At 42.6% G+C, this 25347-nt stretch overlaps 1 protein-coding gene across 7 annotated transcripts in view; it reads left to right on the forward strand.

Moving 5' to 3' along the window:
* Window positions 1–25347, forward strand: part of Runx2 (RUNX family transcription factor 2) — a 316322-nt gene that overhangs the window by 81520 nt on the left and 209455 nt on the right. For all 7 annotated transcript variants that reach the window (XM_085832576.1, XM_029471397.2, XM_021186134.3 and 4 more), the window contains 2 exons: window positions 9271–9427; window positions 16524–16628. In XM_085832576.1, the coding sequence (XP_085688702.1) occupies window positions 9271–9427; window positions 16524–16628 (262 nt within the window). The remainder of the gene's footprint in view (window positions 1–9270; window positions 9428–16523; window positions 16629–25347) is intronic.

A 25347-nucleotide genomic window follows, 5' to 3' on the forward strand; every position in this document is an offset into this window, starting at 1 on the left:
TTGGTCCAGACGCTAGGGATGGAGTTGGGGGAGCCAGCAAGAGAGATGCGTCCATGGGTACATCCAGTTTTAGTGGGTGAGTCTGGGACCCAGCTCTCTGTTGAACAGGTTAAGAATGGTCTTGGAAAAAAGGGAGAGAGAGGAAAGAAAGAAAAAAAAAAAAAAGGCGGAATTGTGCCAGTTCCTTCATCTCAGACTCTGGTGCCAAACTCCCACGGGCCCCTTGCATTTCCCAGTTGTTGATCACCCGGTACCCCACGCAGCAATTCAGATTCCATGTGTGGGTGGAGCGGCAAGAGGGGCCCAGGTCAATTAGAGCAGTTATCTCTTTAGGTCTCCTATCTGAACAGAAATCTGAATGGATTGTTTTGGAAGGGGGGGGGGGAGGAGTGTGTGGCCCTGTAGTGGCCAGTTTCCTTTTGTAGTTGGATCAAGCAGTGGTCCTAAACAAACACACGTGTTTTTCCTTTTTGAGAGCATCCATTTTGGCGATTGTTTTCTTCCTCGTGATGTGAAAAGGTCAGATATAGGGGAAATGGTAGAAAATGATATTTCCATTGAGAGCTATCTTTTACAGTGTTTATCAGCCAAGGACCCAGAATGTTCTAAGTACCCTCTGCGAGGGTAGACATTATTCTAACAATAAAAACAAAACTTTTTCCAAACCTGGATGAAAACGGGGAAAATACAAATACGTAGATATTTTGTATAATGCAAGGGCATACATTAAGGTGTAAAAAATAACTTTATTAATTCAATGTCTAGTGTTCTGTGCACCCTTCTGGTGCTGAATACGCTCAGGATATAATTGCCGTGAACTGATCATCTTAAATGGTGCATTGATTTTTGAGTACAAGTATTCTGCAGGGAAAAGATTTGGGTATGAAGATGCAATGGGATTCAGTCTGAACAGCTTTTGGATTTGGAACCTGGATTTTCTAACTAGTTTCTAAAACTATTTTGAAAGTGAATTTCTCCCTTTGTTGTTATGACTTCTAATCAGAGTGCATTTTTTTCCTTAAACAGTAAACAGGCCATTGATAGCATAGGGCTTATTACAACATTTACATTTGTAATAAATTGAGTTAAAGATCACTGAGACTCATCCTAATAGTTTCATCTCTCTGCTTAAAAAAATACGGATTATCTAGAGGTTCAGATTTTTTTTTGACAATAACTTTTATAATTTTCATTTCAACAATATAACAACAGCCTTTTTAAAATAACTTGCTTTGGGAATAAACACACGAGCATAGCGGGCTTCTTATCCTCTCTCAACATAATCAAATACATCTGTCCCGAGGAAATGCTATGAAGAAGTCCCCCCCTTTCAAACGTGGTAACAGCAATTTGGCTATCATATCCAGAGCTATGTACAAAATAAGTTATGGTATTGTCAGGTGGAAAGCAGAGAGCTAAATGCTCTTAAAACAACCTCCCCTGCCGCCCCCCCCCCCCCCGCCACCGACTGAGAGAAAAAAAATATCGTTGAGAAATCTAGTGTTCAAATCAACACTATATTTATTGAGCCTATATTTTAGGTTTGTGGCACAAAGTTCACTGCAGTCAACAAGGAATGAATTCAGTAGTCTGTCCTGATATCTGATAACTTAAAATAGTGCTTCACCATGATATTGACAATGGATTATATTAAAAAGTACAGAGTCTATTGGTATTGGTATTGTTCATGTAATATAATTTGGGGATTTTAAAAGAGTTCTTATTTCATTTGTATTCGACATGCCAAAAATACAAGACAACTAGTAGTCTTCATGCAAAGTAATTTATTACCATTGCACTTTTACCAAAGTTCTGCAGTTTTGAAACAGTCAGTTCTTCCAGGTGTCAAGGAAATGGAAATGCATATTTTTAACATTTCTTTCAGGTGTATCTCACTAAAACCTTAAAATAGTTTAGGCCTACTATTCGAGGATACTACGCTCTTTCTGTCACGGATGATTTTAGTGCCAGGACAGAGCAATTTGCAAATTCAGCTCAGAAGTTGATGCTTGGTCTGCTAGATGGACTGTATAGAACACATCGACCCTGCATCTAGTAGCGACCCTTGAGTTAGGGTCCTGTCAGCATCTTCACTGTGAAGCCGGGTGTTCAGGGTTCATAACTAAGTTGCCTTAAATAGCTTCAAGCTGAAACACTATGTTGACATCCAGATGTATATCTTATGAGTCAAAGTAGTATAGGCCCATATCACTGTTTTAAGTTAGAGAACAGAAGATCATATATATTCACCAATATCGCATTGTTTCTAGTAATGTTAAAGATAAACTGTGTATTTAGATACATGATCTAATACTCATAGTTAATTTTGTATTTTTAATATCATCTTTTAGTGCTGATGAGGTTTTTAAATGATGTGATTGCTATTTGAGACTGACTTGTTGGCAGTTACTGGCTATTTTTCTTTCTTTAAAAGCAAGTTTGCAACATATACATAACTGAGTGTTAGTGGTTTGTATCTTTCTTAAGCGTTTAATGATCAGACTTTGTATCTTTAAAAAATCTAATTAGAGCTTAAGAAGGGAAGACATTATTAAGCTTGTCAAATCTTTATTAAGTGTAATGCAAACTGTTTTTGAAAAGTTGTGTCAATCATAGTACATCAGGTTGTATGACGACAGGGTACTTTTTTGTAAAACTCATTTAAAGGGAAATATTATGAGGCTGAATACATACATATATATATGCATACATATACACATACATATACACATAATATACATACATATATACATACATACATATATGTGTATACACACATATATGTATATAACTTATTAGTAAGTTAGAATACATTTTAGATAGAACATATATATTTTTTAGAACTTTGGAATATTTCCATTTGAGGAGGTATGGTAGCTCTGCCTCTTTGTATTTTCTCCTTTAACATCAACTGGGACAGTTGTATTTTCAGAGTTCTGGGACAGCCACCGCTAGATGATCTAAGCTACTGTGATTCATGACCTACAGATTGCTGGCTTAAACTGAAAAACGTTTTGTCAAATTTTTTGTTGGGCATACATTTGAAAATTTTTGAGATGACACATTGTACCTGTTTTTCTTTTAGAATTCAATTGGCTTTCCTCCCTCCTGAGTTTAGGAAGCCTTCCTGGATGGAATTCAAAAACCACACTACAGTATTTGTTGAAAATGTTCTATAGTTTACTTTCAGAGGATAGTTTTGTTTTGTCTTTGCCTCTTGCAATTACTGAGTTGCCTTTCTCTTTATTACAAAGAAAGATACAATCAGATTCTATCTTGCAAATAATTATATTTCATTTTCCTGCACATGCATTGTGCCGACATAAAGTTGCTCTGCCAGAGCAATTGATTAGCTCAGACTGAATTGCTGTCCTGGGAATGTCATGGGCAATGTTCAACTTCCAGTATGGTGAGACCACACGAACAGGAGGCTAAGTTAAGTTTGTTATCGCTCCTTGTTCAGAGTGAGGCCCAGATTCAGTCAGAGTGGGACTCAGACAAAAAAAATCTCAACATCACTAGAGTTAAATATTCTTTAGCTTCATTTTGTACAGACTGTACAGTGTGTGGTTTAAATGCTGGCTACAGTGAGGTAAGCTAAATAAAGCAAATTCTTTCTCAATTCTGTGACGGCAGAACAGAAAGTGACTTCTCTCTTCTCTTGCTTTTCTTGACTTTGTAGTTCTTATATTTTAAGAACACCTAGAAATGTAATTATTGTGAGTTCATTGTGAATTATTCTTTGCAGAACAGTACTTCATGTTGGGTAACACTGGAAAAAAAGTTTAGTTCATGTCCAGTCTTTTTTTTTTTTTTTTTTGGTTTTTGAGACAGGGTTTCTCTGTGTAGCCCTGGCTGTCCTGGCACTCACTTTGTAGACCAGGCTGGCCTCGAACTCAGAAATCCGCCTGCCTCTGCCTCCCTAGTGCTGGGATTAAAGGCGTGCGCCGCCACGCCCGGCTCTTCATGTCCAGTCTTAACAGTTAAAGAGTGATATCTCTCTCTCTCCTTCCCTCTTCCTCTTTCTCTGTCCTCTCTGTCCTCTCTGTCCTTTCTTCCTTTCTTCCTTTCTTCCTTCCTTCCTTCCTTCCTTCCTTCCTTTCTTTCTTTCTTTCTTTCTTTCTTTCTTTCTTTCTTTCTTTCTTTCTTTCATGGTTGTTCTTTTTGCTCTTTAGAATGTTTTTCCATTGCTTGGGTTTGGTACAGATGAAATGTGTAAAAATTTCCTCATTCTTTGGTTTTCTTTTAGATAAACATGGTTGGGAATATTCAAAGGAGACTTTTAAGCTTCAGACATCTACTTAAAAAGTCTCAAACATGTAATTATACTTCTGACTGATATAAAGTTAAATACAGTACCCCCCCCCCCAGACATTCACCACTCCTCCTCAGAAACAATGCTGGTCAGTCGGGTCTGCTACAATGAACAGCAGAAAATACAATATAGTTTAGTCCTTGCACTAGAGTTCAGCCTTATCAGAAAGATTGCCACTGTGTGTGTTGGCATGTTCTCCAGACCCAGGTCTAAGCGTCATAGAATGTGCACACAACTGTCTGTTTTGCTAAATATGATATACAAAGCAAACCCATATTTAATATGATTGTTACTACGCTGCATTAATAAAGTGGATTTATGGATTTCACTCTCAGGGATCTTTTCTTTCACATTTTCCCTTATTGAATCAACTTTTGTCTTCTTTTAACTAAAAGAAAAGTTCATTATGTTAAAAAATATGTAGTAAAATAATAATTTTCCAAGCTCTTGAAAGCCTTTAAACCGAGGCAGATTTCTTTATATATATATATATATTTTGAAACACTGCTCAGCTGGAGTGAAACCCCTGGGGAGCAGTCCTTTACCTTTGGACAATACTGCAGAACATTTGAGGCTGTGAGGCCTCACATACGCAGTGACACTCTTAAAGGATGCTTACCACTAAACGCCCGTGTTTAGCAGCAGACTCAACCATCACTCTCCTTATCTTACTAAAACCAAGATCACTATAGTGACACTCTGTGCTTATGTGGCATCTTCTACATTTTACAGCTTAAAAATGATTTCCAATGTATATTGGGGAACTCTGGTTCTTAGAGATGAAATGATTGGTATAAGGGTCAGAGCTATAGGTAAAGTAGGGGGAAATGGAGCCTTATGCTTTTTAGTACATACAGTCTCTTCTCAGATAGTGTTAACTTTCTTTAGCCTTTATTAATATTCATTTTCAATAGAAAGCCAGGCATCAGGGGTTAAACTACAATCTGCTGAAGACACAAGAGGTCTTCATGTTCAGATGAATGTTGGCAGATATAGTCAATTATTTCTGTATTTTCAAACGTGCCTTTTTTTGGCATCAGAGAAATACTCCATCTTCAGGAGCCCAGCACTTGTCTTAGTAACCTTCTCTGCCCTTCCCAAGTTGCTAGACAGAGGTGACAGAGAGGCTCAAGGCATTTGCTTTTGACCCAGGAGACTTCTCGAGTTGAGAGTAGCTGTGTACTCCAGGTAATGCCGGTCTGCAGTGAGGACAGTGCTGTCTGAGGGATGCTGACTCATTCTGTAACTGGTTCCCTCAGCAGGTTAGCTGGTAGCCCACAGAGCTGCTGGCTGCTGAGAGCAGTGCTTTCTATGGAACTCTTTCATTTACTTGTTCCACACACACATACACACACACACACACACACACACACGCATGCACACACACAGACACACACTGGTACACATACATACACGTGTACACACAGACATACAGATGTACACACATGTACATGCACAGAAACATATACATACACATGCACACACACAGACATACACATACATACACACGTATAGAGACACACACAAAGACACGTGTACATACACACACATAGACAAAATGACATACACATACGCACCCATAGACATACACATATACATGCACACACAGAGACACACTTACATACACATGTACACACATAGACATGCACAGACACACATGCACAGACACAGACATACACACATACATACACACACAGAAAGACATACACACAGTCACACGGACATAGACATTCACATACACAGACATACACACATACATGCACACACACAGAGACACATACTCACATATTCCTCTCTCACATATAAATGTGTGTGTGTGTGCATGTGTGTTTGCACATTGCTATGCGATGTCATAGAGTGCTATGGCATGCATGTGGTGATCAGAGAATGACCTCAGACATTGGTCCTTGTGTTCTCCACTGTCCCAGGCAGTCTCTTTGCTGTTTGCTGCTGTGTACCAAGCTAAATGACTCACAGGCCACATGCCCAATCTCCCAGTAAGGGTGCTGGTATTACAAAGGTCAGACCTACATCTTTTTATGTCTGCCCTTTACATTGGCTCTGAGGATTTGAATCATCCCCTATGCTTACATAAAAAACACTTTACGCACCGAGCCTTCTTTCTACCTCCTATTGTATGTATGTATGTATGTATGTATGTATGTATGTATATATGTATGTATTTTTGTTTTTTTCGAGACAGGGTTTTTCTGTATAGCCCTGGCTGTCCTGGAACTCACTCTCTCAGAAATCCTCCTGCCTTTGCCTCCCAAGTGCTGGGATTAAAGGCACGTGTTACCACTGTATGGCCTCTACCTCCTTTTTTTTTAAATACTCATCAAACACTTCTGAATATGCCAGATAGTGTGAGGAGAGTTGAGGTTTGTAAATAAACTAGATGAAATGAAGGCCATTCCTTAAACCTGGGGACTAATTTATTAAAAACCATCATTAATTATCAATCTATATGTAGTAAAAATGAGGGTGACTAGATAGCATGGGGCACTGGGAATGTGAGCCCTACACTACACTATAAGGAACAGCTTCTTGATTTTGCACTGAACAAGGTGTGAGGTTGGTAGAAACTGAGAAACAGTCTAAGAGTCAGAGTAACAGGAAATCTTGATGAGGTTTTATTTTGTGTCACTGTTTTCCTGGCTGGCAGAGAGGATATAACGAGGGGTCTGACCTGGGATAGAGGTTACAGAGAGGGAAAATTTAGTCCTGTTTATCAATGTACAAGAAAGTATACATAAGAAGGACACATAACAAGTGCGTTCAGGAGTATCTAGACGTGTTCCCTAGAGCTTCTGACAAATGAGAGCTCAGAAGCAGAAGTGGGGAAAGACCTAGTGATGGGTGCTTGTTAGATAGACAAGTGCACGGGGTGCCTTGCTAGACAGACAGGCACACGGGGCACCTTGCTAGACAGACAGGCGCACGGGGCACCTTGTTAGACAGACAGGCACACGGGGCGCCTTGTTAGAGGAGTTACTTTATCTGGCTCTTGCCCAGTTACTGGGAGAACTCTGGGCACTAGGTGAAGACATGGGAACAGGCTGGGCAGAGGATCCTGGGAGTTGCTGGAGAGGAAGGGACTGTCACTGTGAAGCAGGGTCTTGGTGATGGATGGAGAACAGGGGACAAGGAAGGGTCCCTGTGACTGGCATTCCATCGCTTAGGTTGCATGCTAACCCAGTGTGCACAGCTAACCTGGCATAAGGAGTTTCTGAATGTGTTAGCCTCAGCGACAGATGATCCTGTATCTCGTCTGAAAAGCTTCAGATGAGTTGTTGAAGACTGGGGGGGACAACCGTGTCATTCCAATATGGTAGATGACACAAAATGGACTTGTGGGTACGAGTGTGTGCTGACTTTTGTGCTGGTGTGCATTTGGAGGTCAGAGGTCAATACTAGGTGTCAGGTTTTGGAGCTGTCTGTTTTTGGGAGGGATCTTTCTTAGGACATTTTGATTAGGGTTAAGATGGCTGGCTGATCTACCCTAATCTCCCCTTTCCTGTTTCCCAGCACTGGGATTCGAAGCATATACCATACCACCTGGCTTTCTACAAGGTGATCACACTTGGGTCCACATACTTGCCAGGCAGGCACTTTACCAACCCAGCTCTCTCCCTAGCTTGGGATATGTTTCTTGAATGTAGAACTCAGTTGTCATTTTTCACCCCTGGATAGGTCTCCGTTCTATGCCCAGCCGATTCTCTTGATAGCTTTGACTATCCCACTGGGTCCCACACAGTTAAGGATGCAGTATACATTCACAGTGCCATTAAAAGGTGACCATTTAGTCCCCTAACAGATCTGTATCCAGTATTTCAGCCAGGACTAGGAGTTTCACCTGAGTCCTTTTCCATAGAGCCAATCAGGTCTCTCCCTCTCTCTCTCCCTCTCCCTCTCCCTCTCCCTCTCCCTCTCCCTCTCCCTCTCCCTCTCCCTCTCCCTCTCCCTCTCCCTCTCCCTCTTCCCCTCCCCCTCCCCCTCTCCCTCTTCCCCTCCCCCTCCCCTCCCCCCTCCCCCCTCCCCTCCCCCTCCCTCTGTGTGTGTGTGTACTCACACACACATACACCATCAGAGTGCATATGGAGACCATGGAGGTCAGAGGTCAACATTGACATATCTTCCTCAATTGCTTTCGGCCCCATTTTAAAGTTACATTTATGTCTGTCTATAATCACACTCAAGTCCATGTGGAAGTCAGAGGGCAAGTTGTAACACTGTTTCTCTTTTATCATGTAGGCCCCAGGAATGGAACAGAAGTCATCAAACTTGGTGGAAAGTGCTTAATCCAGGGAGCTAGCCTATCCTTTCTGCCCTCCACCTTAGGTTTCATGTAACCTGAAGCTTGCAGATTAGGCTAAGGCGGGTGGCTGGCAAGCCCCTCCCCCGAGATTGTCTATTTTCTACCTTCTAGCAGTGGGGTAGCATACAAGCTGTCTTTCCTCAACTTCTCACATGGGTGCTGAGGATCTGAACTTGAGTCCTCGTGCTTCCGTAGCAAGCACGTAACCTCCATTCCCCTTCTGTTTTTAGCTCAAGACCTGACTCGAGACCACACCCCAGGACTCTTGTGGCTGTAGACAGGAGATGCCTTAATATGTATGGTGCAATCTGCAGATGGGGCATCAGCCTTCTTTCTGAAGTATAATTCCTGCAGACAGCCTAACATGGGGATTTAATAAAAGCATACATATATTCTGTGAAGAGCTGAACAATAAATAAAGACAAATTTAGCTTGCTTTCAAAGTGGGTGGACCCTGAATCGCCAGTGTATTTGAAGTGGTATCACAACCCAACTACAGATGCTTCCCTTCTGGTCTGCCACCGCCGGACCACAGCGCCAGGTCCTGATAAGACACCATTTACAGTGAGCATGTGTTCTCTGTCCTTAAGTGTTTCTGATGTGCCACTGTTCCTTCTGTATTTCCTGTTTTATGTAGGTTGTAGCCCTCGGAGAGGTACCAGATGGGACTGTGGTTACTGTCATGGCCGGGAACGATGAGAACTACTCCGCCGAGCTCCGAAATGCCTCTGCTGTTATGAAAAACCAAGTAGCCAGGTTCAACGATCTGAGATTTGTGGGCCGGAGCGGACGAGGTAGGTCTCCGATTTTTAATACTGATCCTGGGATAAGGTTGTTAGGCTCTCTGATGCAAGCAAACTTGTCTCTATATACAAACGAAGTAGCATCTCCTTTCCTTATTGAAACAACCACCGTAGGTTTGCTTAAATAAATCCAGATGCCCTTGAGTGTTCTCCGGAGTAGCTAGGCCTTTTTCGTTGGTTTTATTATATAGAGGAGTCAAACAATGTTTTCCGAAGAACTCTCGCTCCTAATTTCATGGGGTTTAGCACGTACAGTAGGGAAAAGAATGTTTGGAGGGTCAGGTTCTGAGTTAGGAGGAGTCACGTGACGTGAGTGGCCTGAGAGGCAACGGGGAAAGGAGAGTGATTGCTTTGGAGATATTTCCTGACAACCTCCGCTTACTCTGAGTTGATACAGGGACAGTTGGAGCTCTTATTGTCCTTTAATGATATCTCCTGTGGATGATTTCAAGTATTCTTGTAATAAGAATTGATTAAAATATTTATTTAGGTTTTTTTTTTTTTGACAAGGTCTTACTGAGTCGAGCTGGCTGGCCTTACTATGTACACTACTCAGAAGACCGACTCTAAAATCACCTAGACAACTCATGGCTATCTCCATGGTGTCACAGGATTTAGGGTCTTCAATCATTTGAATCCACACTAAGATATGAGGAACATTTAGCAGAATCGCAAAGCAGGAAATATTCCTTTAAAGGAATTCTCACCATAGTTTCAGAAATGGAATTATTATTTTTTTTTGCTAGAGTCTCTAAGGAGATCAATACTTTTTAAAAAAATTTTTTATTGGATGTTTTCTTTATTCACATTTCAAATGTTATCCCCTTCCCTGGTCTCCCCTCCGGAAACCCCCTATCCCATGCTTCCTCTCCCTGCCTCTATGAGAGTGCTCCACCACCCACCCACCCAATAGTTTGTTTTTATTTACTTATCCTCAGAGAGACTTCTCTTGGTTACTCGCCTATCAGAAGTATTATGCTCATTCAATTTATTGGTTCTAATATTTCCTTTTAAAGTATTACACTAAGAAGAGAATAAAAAAGTGGGACCCCTTTAGGAGTGAAGTGAGGCGAAACGATGGAGCCTGTGTGTTCGCTCCAGCCCAGGTTTGAATCAGGAAATGAGAAACACCACTCTAAACTGTGTCTAATAATTACTCTCTAGTTTGGATCATATGTCAAATTATTACCATTGTAAAAACTTGATAAGGGAAATTTAAGCAAGGCTGTTTCCGATGAGAAGTTCTAGTTACTTTCTAGGAATAGGGCCAAGTAGTACAACTTAAGACAAAAAGGATGCATGCTAATGAGATGCTGTCGCTGAAAGGTGGTTTCAACCAAAATGAGGTTCAGAGCCTCTGACAGCATCTAACTAGAGTGTTCCTTTGTGCTCCTTCATCAGAAGAGCAAGAACACACAGCTTCTATCTCCTGACTAGGTTTGGAGGGTGCAGGGTGGTGCAGACATTCAGCCATCCTTTCTTCTACTCCTTTTGCTTTGGTTGGTTTCTTAGTTACTGTTGCACGATACAGTTAAAAGTTTCTCCTTTTTCTTTCTGGAAAAAAAAAAAAAACCAAACACAAAACTAAACATAATGAGGCACCTGTATGCTCTAAAGTAAACAGGATAACATAGCGTATGCTCTAAATTGTACCTTTAGTCTTCTGTGACTGTAACCGGAGTGATGAATTTTAGAATTTAAAGGATGGGGCGCTACTCTTAATTTTATTTTACAGATCCAAAGTTGTGTTTTCGTTTATTGTACTTTTGTGTTATATAGATGCTAAATCACATGTTATATAGATGCTAAATCACCCCCCCCTTTTTTTCCTGATCAATTTGACTAGAAACTATGGTGGAGTGATAGTGTACTTTGTAAACCCTCAACATATTTATTTAAGAAACTTCAAAAGGAAACAAAGGGTGTGCACTGTTTTACTATATTGGCTTTCTGAGTTTTGGCTGGTTTCCCAAATAGCAATTTTTATATTAAAAAAAAAAAGACAGACTTAACTGCTTGCAGACTTTTCACGCATGGAAGATGAAGGAAGCCTCTTTTGATGAAGTGTAATTATGTCCAAACAGAGCTGACCCCCTCCCCCTATATTTCTTATGATCTTAACTGAAGAAAGTAGGATTTTTCCTTTGAAGCAGCCGGGACGTGGTAGAGGATCTGAAGTGCTCCAGTCTGCTGCCAGAGGCAGGATGGAGAAATTGGTCCAGACTTGTCTTCGAGACTTGGGGGAGGAGGGGGAGGAGGGGGTGGAGAGAGAACGAGAGAGAGAAATTGATTTATCACTAATAATAGATTTTTATATTACTGTATTACTTTGAATAAGAGGAAGCAGTAAGACTGAGCTAAAATGGAGAGCACAAACTCAGAGTGCATCAACAAGAGGTGGCTCTTGATGAAAATGAGTCAAGTTCTCAGTCAGGAAACCCTCTAGCGTGACCTGCTTTTTACAAGACCATCTCCAGCTTCCTCTTTGGTTTCTGCCCATCTTCATTTATGCTGCTAATTCTTCTCCACGGGCTTTGCCCACTGGACTTTCTCTCCCAACTTTACCAAATGTGACTTTGATGGTGTTCAGAAGAAAAGAAAAACAAAACAAAACAAAACAAAACAAAACAAAACAAAAAAACAAGTTCCATAAACATTATATTTCTTTTAACCTTTTCACTGTTGGATCAAGTGGATCATAGACTCTCTGAAGTTGAAAACTGGCCTTCGATTATAAAGCATCCACGTTTCCATGCTTCCATTCCATTTTGCTTCCTAGATCATCACAGGACCACAACATTCAAAACTGCTCAGTACAAAGTACAGCACCACTGAGACGTGCGTGTGGCCAGGCAACGTCTCTTCCCTTTTCTCCTTAGTATTTTACACCATTTCTCCTTCTCCTCTTCCTCCTTCTCCTCCCCCCCTCCTCCTCCCCCCCTCTCCTCCTCCTCCTCCTCCTTCTCCTCTTCTCCTCCTCTTTTGGTGTGCTTGCTCTCTTTTGACATCATGCTTGCTGCTTTTAATTTACAAGTCTTTTTAAAGCATTTACAACTCACAGAGCATGGTGTTTTGTCAATTTAGGACACAATCCTGCGTACAGTCTATGTCTTCTGGCTCTTCCTGGCAGCCTTTAAGGCTAAATTGGAATTGTCTTCCAGTGACAGTTCCTGCTATGTAACTAAGAAATGATATGACTTTGGGTGGTATTTCGGGATTAGCTCTTAGATGAAGCTGTGGATGACATAATTGGCTTTGCCTGAGCAGGATTCTGTGTGTCAGGGGGTTATGAATGTGCTTGCACATGTGTGCTGACATGTGTACCTGTATGTAGTGCATGGGGCCCTCAGCAATGGATGCTGACATGTCTTATTCCGTGTTTTCACCACTGCTTTTTCCAAGACATAGTCTCTCAGTGGACTGAGTCCACTAGCCTGGGTGGCTCAGTGTTTCCCCTCTGTACTTTGCTCTCCAGCTCTGGAGTTACAGGCATACATCACCATTCTCTCTCTCTCTCTCTCTCTCTCTCTCTCTCTCTCTCTCTCTCTCTCTCTCTCTCTCTCTCTCTCTCTCCCCCTCTCCCTCTTCCTCTTTCCCTCTCTCCTTCTCTCCCCCACCTCTATCAATATGGGTGCTGAGAATCTGAACTCAGGACTTCTTTACCCCCTGAGCTATGTTCCCAGCTCAAGTAAGATTTGTGTTAAATGTCATCCATAGTCTTCCATTAGTGGATCATGGATGGATGGAACCCTGGCACTGTTAAAATTCATAATCCTGGGGACTGGAGAGATGGCTCTGTGGCTAAAAGCACTTGCTGCTCTTCAAGAAAATCCAGTCTAGGCTGGATTCCTAGCACCCCACATGGCTGCTGGCCCTGTTGGCCACCTTAGTTCCAAGGGGAATCCAATGCCCTCTTCTGACCTCCAAGGGCATCAGGCATACACGTGGTGGACAGATATACCTGAAGGCAAAACACCCATGCACATAAAATTATGTATAAAAATGTAATCCTGGATCCTTGGAAAGTGGAAATTGGGAGACTTGTTTTAAGTTAAGGAAATCATGAATACCCACATAAACTTTTGACTCCGGAAATGCAGCATTATTGTAAGACGAGCTAATTAGTGAGTCTGGACAGAGTTTCTGCAAGTTTCTTCCACACTTTAGGGGCTGGGACTAATCGGAAGTGCAAAGAGCCCCCCTTTAACTTTGCTTTATTGTTAAAGCACAGTTTGAGCTTTAGGAATCCAGTCTGCAAGAGGAGTTTCTTCCCCAACCTTACTTCTCCTTAAAGCAGGCTTTGTTTGTTTTAAATTTCAGCTTTATTTATTCATTCACTTATATTTATTTAGGTTTATTTTATGTTATGTGTATGAGTGCTTTGCCTTGCATGCATATCTGTGTACCACATATGTGCCTGGTGCCTAAGGAAGTGGTGAGCCTCCATGTGGGTACTGGGAATCGAACCTGAGTCCTTTGCAACAACAAGTGCTCTTAACCACTGAGCCAATTCTCTGGCCCTAAAAGGATTTCAAGAAGGAAGACTGGTTTATCTTTGAGTATTTTGTTGCTCTGGTCTTGAAGGGTGGATTTTGTATCTGGGTTTGTTTCTATATGCAGTGTGTTTGTTTCTCTGACTTTGGGAGGAGCACAGACAGCTTATTAAACCAAGCAGGTTGTAAAGATTTAAAATGGAAACATCTCCCAAACCAGTCATGATATATCCACTGACATCATCACTAGCAGAGCCTTCAGAGATGCTGAAGAAGAGCATACGCATCCTTGATGTATTAACATCAGCACCAAGGATGCTGTCTTCCAATCATGGTCTTTGGAGATACTGTGAGAAACGGAATCCTGAGTGTGTGGACTACTGATCTCACCCAGAAGAATGTTTTTAAAATGTTTTAATTCAAATTAACTTTGAATCCAGAGACTCGGCCGTGATTTTTAGTTCTTAATCTGGGCCTCCCCCTCAACTTTTTGATCTGAGTTTTGGTTGACTTTGAGGTCTTTGGGACTGGTTTAGACTCCTGGCTGCCTTATTCTTCTGGCCAGTGTAAATGTTCACAACAGATCTTCTGTACAGAGTCAAATGACTTAAACCCATGTACTATCTTATATGTAATAACTACAATGTGCTGCATCAATGATGCTTATAAATAGATAAATTCATCTGACGCATTCATCCATTTAGATTTATTATTTCTGGGCACAGGGAGCTAATGGGGACTCACAGTTTCTAATTCCCTTTCCATATTCTGCAGCAAAATAAGAAAAAAAAATCCTCTCATTTTATTTCCCTTTCATCCTCATTCCTCCCCTCCCCCTTTCCTCTGTCATCCCCCATCCCCCATCCCTCTTCCCTTCTTCCTTCCCTCCCTTCCTCCCTCCCTCCATTTTTCCTTCCTCCCCTCCCTCTCTCCCCTCTCTCCTCTTCCTCCATGCCTTTTCTTTCCCTTTCTTCCTTCTTTTCTATGTGGGAGAATTAAATCCAGGGCCTTACATAGGCTAGCTATCTCCAAGTTACATCTCTACCCTCGAATATTTAAGGTCAGAAAGATTTGAGTTTGGTTTCTGATGTTTCCCATTTATTAACTGTGTGACCTTGGGTAAATGACTAAGCTTCTCTGGGGCTAAGGCTTCCTCATTTGTGAGCTGGGGCGATGACTGTCTAACTGGGGAAGATTAAATGAGATAATGTGGTTGAGGAGTCTGGAGCTGACTGAGTTTCTGATCAGCATTCATCTGCCTTGTTGTTGGCCCTTCCCACATTCCTGCATGCCCTCTGCCTCTTAACCCCTGTAGCCACGAATGGCAGTCAAGGGGTCTTAAGACTATCCACACACAGTAACAAATGATGTGTTTCTTAACCAGATTTTAGCAACTTACATGGTCTGGTTTGAAAAGAAAAGCCATTCAGTAGACTTGACAGCCAAAGACCTGTTCCCTATTAAGCCTGGCGCAGAACCTGTTCCATATTAAGCTATGAAAAGATTGCATTAAACTTCACATTGCTACATATTGTCTAAGATTTGTGTTTTGATTTAATACTCCCAGCTTTCAGTAGAAGGGGGAAAAAATCTGACCAAAAAACAAAGCAAAACAAAGGGAGGCTTTTATCTGCTACAGGGGCAGCCCTTGAGTACGGGGGCTCAGCTCGCTGCTGTTTTATTGAGTCACCGCTTCTCGCCCACCTTTTCCTGTCTTTGTAACAGTTTGCAGTTCTGACTATCTGACATGACTAACCATTGCAAATCTAACTGATTACAACTGTCAGTGCATCTGTAGAACAGAGGCCGGCATCTCCTGGAGAAAGCAGACGCTCAGATCCCTTACCACACTCTCTCCCCTGCCCCCTCCCATTCCTCATCACTTTTAAAGCTCATTAATTTGAAGCATCAGAGGGAATGTAGCCTTACAGAAACTCTCTTTTAAAAATAAAACATGTTTGTGTGGAGAGGTGTCATGCTTGCTTAGCATAAACGAAGTCACCCTAGGGAGATCCTTCCAGATTTATTGATGAGATGTGTGGTAAGGGAGGAGAAAGACTGCTCGGGAGATGAAATCATCTCCCCCAGGCGCATGAAGGCCTGGAGACACGGGCTCCCCTTGAAATGATTGCCATAGGAGCTTCCTGCTTTCCTCTTATGATGTAAGTAGCGCCACCAGTAATAATTTACCATTGTTCTCTCAAGGGGTCATGACTTTATCCTAAATAAACACTTCTAAAATTGTCTGCCCTCACACTGGGATGGCTGGGATGTTCTCCTGACGTTGGAGAAAAATGGAAAAAAAAAATCAGAGATGCCTCTTGAAGCAGCCCCAGAGTTTTGGTTCTGTTACCAAAGAGATTGTTTGGGAGTGGGGGTAGAGGGTAGAGGCTGCGTGCAGAGAACCGCAGGAAAGATGCTGATCAAGTTTACAGGTGTTCTTGAGTGGCTATCAGAGGCTTTCTGGTTTAGGGGGCTGATTCCTGATTGGTTGCTGCCTCAGAGATGCTGTGGTGAGATTTGGATGTCTGTATTATTGTAAGGTCATCAGTACTACCCATTTATAGTCACCGTTTCCCCTCTTAAATCTGCAGGCAAGAGTTTCACCTTGACCATAACAGTCTTCACAAATCCTCCCCAAGTGGCCACTTACCACAGAGCTATTAAAGTGACAGTGGACGGTCCCCGGGAACCAAGAAGTAAGTACCTGCCTTTCTATTGAAGATGCTAATAGACTTTGTGGGGACCCTGTGAAGAATTCACTCTGAAGGTGTTAGTGTCACTGTCACTACACATGGCCTTTGCAAACTTTATCGTACTTTATTTTTGAATACATTTCAGGGAAGGGCAGTTCATAGAACTTTACAGTTAATAGAAAATAAAATTATAGCTTAGGCTTCCCCATAGAATTGCTTAAGGCTTTATAACTTTGGGGAACAAGTGGATAGCTATTCAGTCATGATAACTTTTAGCTAAGGAACTCCGTTCATCCATTCTGTGCAGTGGGAGGGGCCAAAGAGACCCACGAGGCTGAGGAAGCAAACTATAAACTTTAAAATCTTGAGCTTAGTAAAAAAGCATTTGTGTGTGTTTCCCATGGCCCAAGAATGCGGTGTTTTTTTTTTTTTTTTTTTAAGCTCGCCCACTCAGTTCCCTTTATAAAGAGCACAGGACTTAATTACAAAGAATTTATTTGCAAATGATAACTTGCTTCATTGTTACAAACACGGTTGTCTGGCCATTTTCTAGTAACTGTTTTGGATAGTTTCTTTAACAGAGAGATAGATACAAGTTAGGTTTATGTCCACCTTGGCTTCTTTGTCTATGTCTTGCAAAGCTTTATCTAGGGCTCAGCTGCAGGTAGTGTCTCTGTCTAGGCCAGGATTTATTCTTTTCCTGAATCTGGGTCAGACCTGACTGACTTCCACTGCCGCCCACAGTGACTTGAGCAAGCCTGGCACTAAAATACATCTACAGAGTAAAGGTTATTCCAAGTCGAGGTGAGACGAGTTCTGTAGCACATAATATAATGTAAATAGCATAGAATGGGCTGCCTTTGCAGGCTGAATACATTGGAAGTCCTAGGCATTGCAATTAGGAGGTTAAATTTGGCTTTTGATGGGGGCAGGCAGCAATGGAAGTGTTTGTTTTAACATGATCTTCCACCTAGACAGTGAGGACTGATTCTTTCCTTCCCCAGAAGTAAGGGAGGAGGCCTAGAGGGCTTTGCCTCTTCCTGTACTGTGCATCTTTTAGCAATGGGATCAATCTTACAGTAGCCCTCACCCCCACCCCCACCTCCATCTCTTATGCCCCTGTCTTTGTCACAAAGACTTGCCTGAGCAAGGGAGGTTTTCTGCCCCAAAGAAATCTTTGAGGCTTGGTTTTTTTTTTTTTCCTTTCATGTATAAGGCTTTCTTCCAAATTCCTAATGTGGGGTCAGTGCTGGCCCTGTCTGTTCATTTTGGGAATGTCCTATGAGGTATTTTGCTCTCTCTCTCTCTCTCTCTCTCTCTCTCTCTCTCTCTCTCTCTCTCTCTCTCTCTGTGTGTGTGTGTGTGTGTGTGTGCTCTCAAATCTTAAGTCTCAAGGATCAGAGGTCACGCAGCACAGGTGAAGAGAGCACATCTGGGTGTTTGGCTGGTTTGAGCTTTTCTAGTCTTTTCTGGATTGCCATAAATCTGGGTTGATTTCCTTCTGAGGCCAGACATCTTCCAACCATTGACCTGACAAGTCCATGGGTTACTCAAGAGGCAGTCCCATCCCGCTAATGCATAAAGTGGCACAATGGCCTTTTAATATTTATTCATCACCACTAATATTTGCCCTTGAAAGATCCCGGCTGCTTTCTTCAGTGCACAAAAAAGCCATTATTGTGTGCACCTGTCTAAGTGTACGTGTGTTTACTGTAGAGACGAGTGCTTCTAAGTTGGTGGTTGGGAGAGAAGCAGGGAAGGGTTGGTGGCCACCCATTCTAAAGGAGGTGCAAAAGGGGGGAGGGCTGATGGCTTAGTTCACTTACTTTGGATTCCAGTGGGGATGGAAGGATCTCATTTCAAAGAGATTGTTTTGGGGCAGCATCTATTAGCAGATAGGTTTACTAAGAAAGACATGTGCCCTGGAGGTTGTGGGGACTGGGACTACAGGATGCATGTTGAATGTATGATCTGAGTCTATGCTTTGGGTAGTCCTGAGGGGATGGGGTGGGGCGGTGGAGAAGCAGACACAGATCTAGGAATGGAAGACTTCCTGTCCTTGTAGCATTTCTTATAAATTAAGTACTCTTTGAAAATGTATTGTCATTTCCCTGCCACTGTATGGTCACTTGCTTGAATGTAGGGATGTATCTGGTATGAGCGTCTGGTTAATCTTACAACTTGGACATTGCTGGATTCTCTCCTTCTGCCTTGCTCTTGGCCATCGGTCACAAAGACCCAACTGTGCCTTTTTACTGCAAAAGCAGTCTGAGCCATTATGCAAACAAGGGGTCAAGCTGTGTTTAAATAAAACTTTATTTACAGAGCCAGAGAGATGGCTCATGAATTAAGAGTGCTTACTGCTCGTGTAGAGGACCCTGGTTTGGTTCTCAACCCTCACATTAGGTGACTCACAGCTGCCTATAAGTCCAATTTCAGGGGACCTGAACCCAGTCTCCGGTGTACATATTGTGCACAGAAACTCAGGCAACACACAAACAATAATAAAGATACTTTTTTTTAAGATCCCTAAACTTTCTAAAAACAACTGGTGGGCCAGATGTGGCCCACAACTTGTAGTTTTCCATCCATCAACAGAGAAAGGCTTAGTAAAAGGCTTCTCCACACACAGAAAAAAAAAAAAAAAAGATAATCAGTACAACTGATCTACTCTCGCTTCCCTCCAATTATAATTCCTGAAGTACCTGTGATTTGCCATCTGAGTAGCATATTTCTAGCTATTACTTGAGAGGTTAGAAGGACTGAGGGCTTTGCGTTGTTGGTTTCTGTTTATCAGTGGAATTCCCCGCCCTTTCCTTAAAGACCTGGGTGTATACTGAAACATTGTTTCCAGTGCCCCAGATGACTGGGTACTGACATATTCTGAGTTCTCTGGTCGGGTCTGTCAGATTGCTTGGGCTGAAATCCCAGAGCCAGCATTTGTTTGCTCTGGACACGGAACACATCTTATGCATCAGTTGCTGTTAAGAAAGTTGAATGATATATGATATGTAAACTAGGTAGTGTGGTAGCTGTCTTGTAGTAAGTGCTCATTAAACACCAGCTATTACTACATTAGTCTTCTCCCACTGTGAGGAGTTTGCTGTAAACTTTTAAGTATGCATCAGGAAACAGGTTCATTTAATCTGCTCTCTGCTGTGTTGTTTTTTTCCCCCCTTCCGGAATAAAGCTTCACTAATTTTCGCACAATAGTAAATGACATGGATCCGTGTTATAAATCGTGCTTTGAGCACATATTTATATCCCACTGCCTGGGGAGAGCTGTGCAGAGCTGATGAGCGACACTTTTTGTGGGCTACAAACTCCTAGGCGGGGTGCTGCGTGGTACCCGAACCCCACTCTGGGGCCCTACTTATCAACAACACATCTGCCAACACTTGCTTTTCAGTCAAAACTGAAAGGGTTCATCCTTCCATGTTTTCTGTCTCTGGCAGCTGAGCCAGGCCTGTCGCATCACAAACAACTCCCTTTCTAATATACACATCTGGCGTTGGCAGTTGGACTCACTTCATAAGAGCACGTGATCATCACTCATTACAAGATTAAAAAGTACCCTATGGCATCATTGATGTTTTTCAACTTTGATCTCCGGCAGTTGTGATTCATCTCAGTTATAAAACTTCCCTTTAAAGCAACATAACCCATGACTTATTAGAACCTTCATCTTAAAGTAGCGTAAACATGAGAATGGGCGCACGTTCTTTGCAAAATGCCGTTTCTCTCCTTGGCCCAGCTTATCATTTTAAGACATGACATCATGCTGAAGATCCCAAATTTGTAAGTCTTGTACGGAGGCTCGGCGCTTTGACCTGCTGTTGGCAACTTAGCTTTGAAGAGCAAGTGCCGTCTGTTCGCCAGCAGGAGAAGCCAGTGCAGCAGCGGCAGCCACCGGAATGCTTTTGGATTTCTAACTTCTTTACACATCACTTCCTATTAGGATCCTCCGGTCCGCTTCTGCACTCGGCTCCAATGCCAGCCTGGTTTAAAGAATTTCTGCGGGGAGGTAGAAACTCAGTTAGCCGTGCCATGTTGTCTGGTTAGGAAACTATGTTCTGAGTTAGGACTGATAGAAACAGATACTGTTGACTGAAGAGCCCATAGCAGGTAAGTCGCTATAGTTAAGTCATTTGAACCATCATGCTGAGTCTTCAGAAATGACCCCCAGGCAATGACTTAAAACAATCACTAGGTTTTTTTTTTTTCTCTTTAAATAAATATTTTTCACTATTCCATGGGCTGGCCAGAATTAACCTGGACAGATTTTTAGGATAGTCTTGTTTGGGGTCTGACATGTGGCCGTAGTCAGATGGTGACCAATACTGGGCAGTCCACAATGGTTTCATTCATGCGTCTAGTGCTTTGGCAGGGACCCTGGAAAAAAGGGGTCTCCCTCCCCCATGGTGTTTCACAGCCTCTCCCTCTCCACATGTTTGCCCTAGAAGTTCTCACAAGCAGATACTGGCTTCCTGCATGGCAGTTCAAGGCTCCCTAAGGTGCAGAATAGAGGCAACTAGGTTGTTGTGAGGCTTAGGCTCAGAGCCAGCATGGTGCTACCACTCCTACACTCTCTTGGATAAATCACGACACAGGTCAAGCAGAGATAGAAGAGGATGGGACCATGCAAAGCCAATGGCTTGGGTGGCAGGTGGGTGGCTCCCCAGACCGTAAGTGTGGTCAGCTCGTGTCCATGCTTAGTTGTTTGAGTTCCGGGGAGAGACTCCACATTACAGTCACAGCTTCACTGTGACTTAAGCAGATCTCCAGGATATGTAGTGAGTGAAAGGGTATTACATCGTCGTGCTGATATTAATCAGCATATTAATATCAAAGGGAGCCACACCAATATCCATAGGAGAGAAGGAAAAAAATGATGTTACAAGGCTGCCTTAGCAGCCCAGTATCCCACAGCAGAATTATGCATCCACAAGTATCCAAGCCTGAAATCTCATCGTTGGTGCCATCCATGTTGGACATGTAACACGTATATGTGAGTGAGTGGACCTCTGAGCACTTCTGTGCATTGAACCTCCGGGAAGTAAACCATCTACTCTCAAGGAGAGATTAAAAATACCCGAGTCTATGCTCCCTGCAGGATTTTGTTCGCTGTGGCTGGCCACGTCCCCCTGCCACGTTGGGAGAATGGAGAAGCCCTGGAGGAACCCTGCTTTGGCCTCAGCATTCTAATCCCTTTCCCACAGGTGCAGGACACAGGGAGGTAGCACCTTCTCTCTCAGCTTTTCTCTTCAGTGTCTGGGAAGTCACTGTGTTTGAAGGAAGCCTTAGTATGCTGGTTTGTGTAGCTTGTGACCTGGGTCCTGAAGACAAACTGCTTCTTCCTCCTGTTTTACAGATTTCCAGTGGTCCCCAATTGCATCAACAAATTTTGTTCTCGAAAGAGGCTTTATTCCTTTGTATTCTTTTTTTTTCTTCAAGATTTATTTTTATTTATGTGTGTGTGCATGTCTGTGTATGGCCCTGAGCCTATGGGTGTGGGCATTTGCAGAGGCCAGAAAAGGACTTTGGAGCTTTGGGGGCTGGAGTCACAGGTCATTGTGAGCTCCCAGTGGGGGTGCCTGAGAACCCCAACGTGGTCCTCTGCAAGACCAGTGAGTGCTCTTAGCTGCTGAATTTTCTCTCCAGCCCTTCCTCCATATTCCTGAGACATGTCTGCTGGCAGAAGTTTTACCTTGCTACCCTGAAGGCAGGGGTCAAAGCAGTGTCTCCTTGCTCTTTGTGTAGCTCTATTGGGTTCTGGGCTGTCCCCCAGGCCCATGAAGGGCTGGAGAGGACTGGAGGGTTAAGGCTTTCTCTTCCTCATTCCAGATAACATCTGGGATGGCTCACCCTTCTTCTCTGCCATTACTTTGTATCTTTCTTGAGCTTTTTCTGATGGCTGGCCATGACTTTTGCTTGCTTAGGAATGGTGGATGAGTATTTAGAGACTGGTCACTCGTGAACAGAGGCGGGCGGGGACAGGTAAGCTGTGTCGCATGGATGAAGTGTAGAAACACTTTAAGGTTATGTGTTGTTTCTGGGAGAGCTTCCTATCTCTACATCCCTGCTGTCTATGAAGGCACTTCCTGGGCCCTGTACTGCTCCTGATGCCAGTGGCCTGAAATCTAGTTTTCCCTGAGAAACATCAATAAAAAGCCCTTAAGTTCTCCCTCTCTGTCTCTGCCTGCCTGTCTGTCTCTCTGTCTCTGTCTCTCTCTGTCTCTCTCTGTCTCTCTTTCTCTGTGTCTGTGTGTACATATACATACATGTGTGTGGGGTACATGTACACATGTAAGTGTGTATGTGTGTGTGTCTGTATGTACATATGCATGCACATGTGTAGGTATCTGTGTGGGGGTGGGTGTACATGCTTACATATGAATGTATGTATGTGTGTGTATGTGAGTGTGTGTGTGTGCATATAGCACAAGTGTGTGGGGTCTACATGCACATTTGTGAGCATTGTGTGAAGGTCAAAGCTTAACGTTGTTTCTGAGGCCAGGTCTCTCACTGAGACTGCAGATGAGTCCCTAGGATCTTCACGGGATCTTCCTCCTCAGCCCTGGCACCCCAGGCCTGCACTGCTGTGCTCAGCCTTTAATGCGGGTGTGAGGAACTCTGCACTCAGGCCTCAGGTTTGTGTAGCGAGCCTTTCTTTACTAATCAGACCGTCTCCTCAGCCCTAAGCATTTGACTACTAGATTTTCACCCGGCTTGCTCACTGTTTTCCAAGGTGCCCAAGCAAAGGAAATTACAGGCAAGTTCCATATTTTGATATTTGCAAACTTGCATCTATAAAGAGTAGCTTGATTGGTATAGATGCCAGTCATTTGGCCCCCTACTATATAAAATATTATTTTAAAATTCTAGTAACAGCAGGAAGATCCCTTCCCGTACCCACCCCCTCTCTTTAAGGAAACAGTGCTGGTGGAGGTTGGCTCTGGTGTCTGGTAGAATTTGGTGGAATGTGCTCTCTAGAAGAGCTGTTTTAAATCTCTTTCAGTACTTTTCTTTCTGTTGTTGACTGACTGTCAGGAGCTGGGAAGGTGGCCAAGAAGGAAATGACACATCGAGAGGCATTTTGCGTTGTGCAAGAGTCTGGGACTGATGCAAGGCTATATGGCCTGTTTACACATTCCTTCACTAGCAGACTGCATGGCAGTAATTTAATTCAGGAGCGCATGGCATGCTGCAGCAAGGAGCTATGGCCTTAGCATCCTTTCATGGCAAATTATCACAGCCGTTAAAACATGCTCATGTCCCTCCTGTGCACTCCCCTGGCTTCCCCCCACCCCCACCCCGGGTCTCAGCTTGCTTTCTCATCGCCTGGGACTGGAGTTAACAGCAGTCCTGCTGGGGAGGCCCACTTTCCACATGCATCCCATCCCAGTTGATGGATTTATTTCTAACTAAATATAGCGTTCAAATGATACGTGTGTTCTAGGGTTCTAAATCCACACGCAGGCTCCATTCGAATGTGTCAGTACTTTCTCAGGTCAGGAGCGGTTTATTCTTAAAATAGTGCTAGGGACTGAAAAAAAAAAGATTTTTTTTTTAATGGGGAGGTTTCTTATTTATGAAAATGGCTTTTCTTTCTTCTGAGAAACAACTTGTGATAGATCACTGAGAGATTCCTTGCTTCTGTGTTGGGTCATGTAGTATTTTACTCAGTGGCTACTTGATTTGTATAGAATAGTTTATACTGACAGATGATAATGGGGGAAAGAGTGATTGTTTTATTTATTTATTTATTTATTTATTTATTTATTTATTTATTTATTTTTTGTGGCCATAATTGTTCCTAGGTAGGATTTTCATATTGATGACATTTATGCTGTCAACTGAAGCATGGCTTTCCCTTCACATAAAATTCACATTTAAGTTTTAATTGGGGCAACTTATGGGAACGTAATTGTTCTTGACTTTGAAGTGATTTGGGAAGCAAAGAGAACATAAAAACACTGAGTTCTACTGGATGAGTAAGGTCCAAATGAAACCTCCAGGTGGACTTCTTAGGCTTCTTGTCTTTCTGCGGCGCCATGTTGAGCTGCAGCTGTGGGAATTTTTGACTCTGGAAATTTTGAACAGTTTCTATGGGAGAAGGTTAAAGTCAATGGAAAAACTGGAAATCTTGGAAATGTTGTTCACATTGAACGCCTGAAGAATAAAATCACAGTTGTTTCTGAGAAACAGTTCTCCAAAAGGTATTTGAAATATCTTACCAAGAAGTACCTCAAAAAGAATGATCTCCATGATTGGCTATGTGTAGTCGCATCTGACCAGGAGACTTACGATCTTCGTTATTTCCAGACTAGTCAAGATGAAGATGGTTCAGACTAACTGGCCTTTGCTTGTAAGACAGTGAAAGTATTCTAAAGAAATATAAAATTGGACTTTATGAGAAAATAAAAGTCATTTCACTCTAAAAAAAACCCCAAACAAACAAAAACCACTGAGTTCTTAAGGATTAATACGGTCTTTATAAATGATAGTTAAAAGAAGAGACTCTCAATGATGTGGCGCCCAAGTAGCAAGTGAAAGACTACCCTGTGCTTCTGGTAACCTCTCTACTAGTCTGCTGTTCTCTGGTGCTTAAAGCCGATTTGCTAGTAGACCAAAGCCTTTCCGTTCGAAATTGAAGGTTGAGGCTTTAACTTATAACGTCTCCAGAAACCGTTAAGTCAGGCTTGTGTTCATGAGCAAAAAA

This window comes from Mus caroli, unplaced genomic scaffold (assembly GCF_978045245.1).
Source record: "Mus caroli unplaced genomic scaffold, Mus_caroli_1 scaffold_18, whole genome shotgun sequence".
Taxonomy (NCBI): Eukaryota; Metazoa; Chordata; class Mammalia; order Rodentia; family Muridae; genus Mus; species Mus caroli.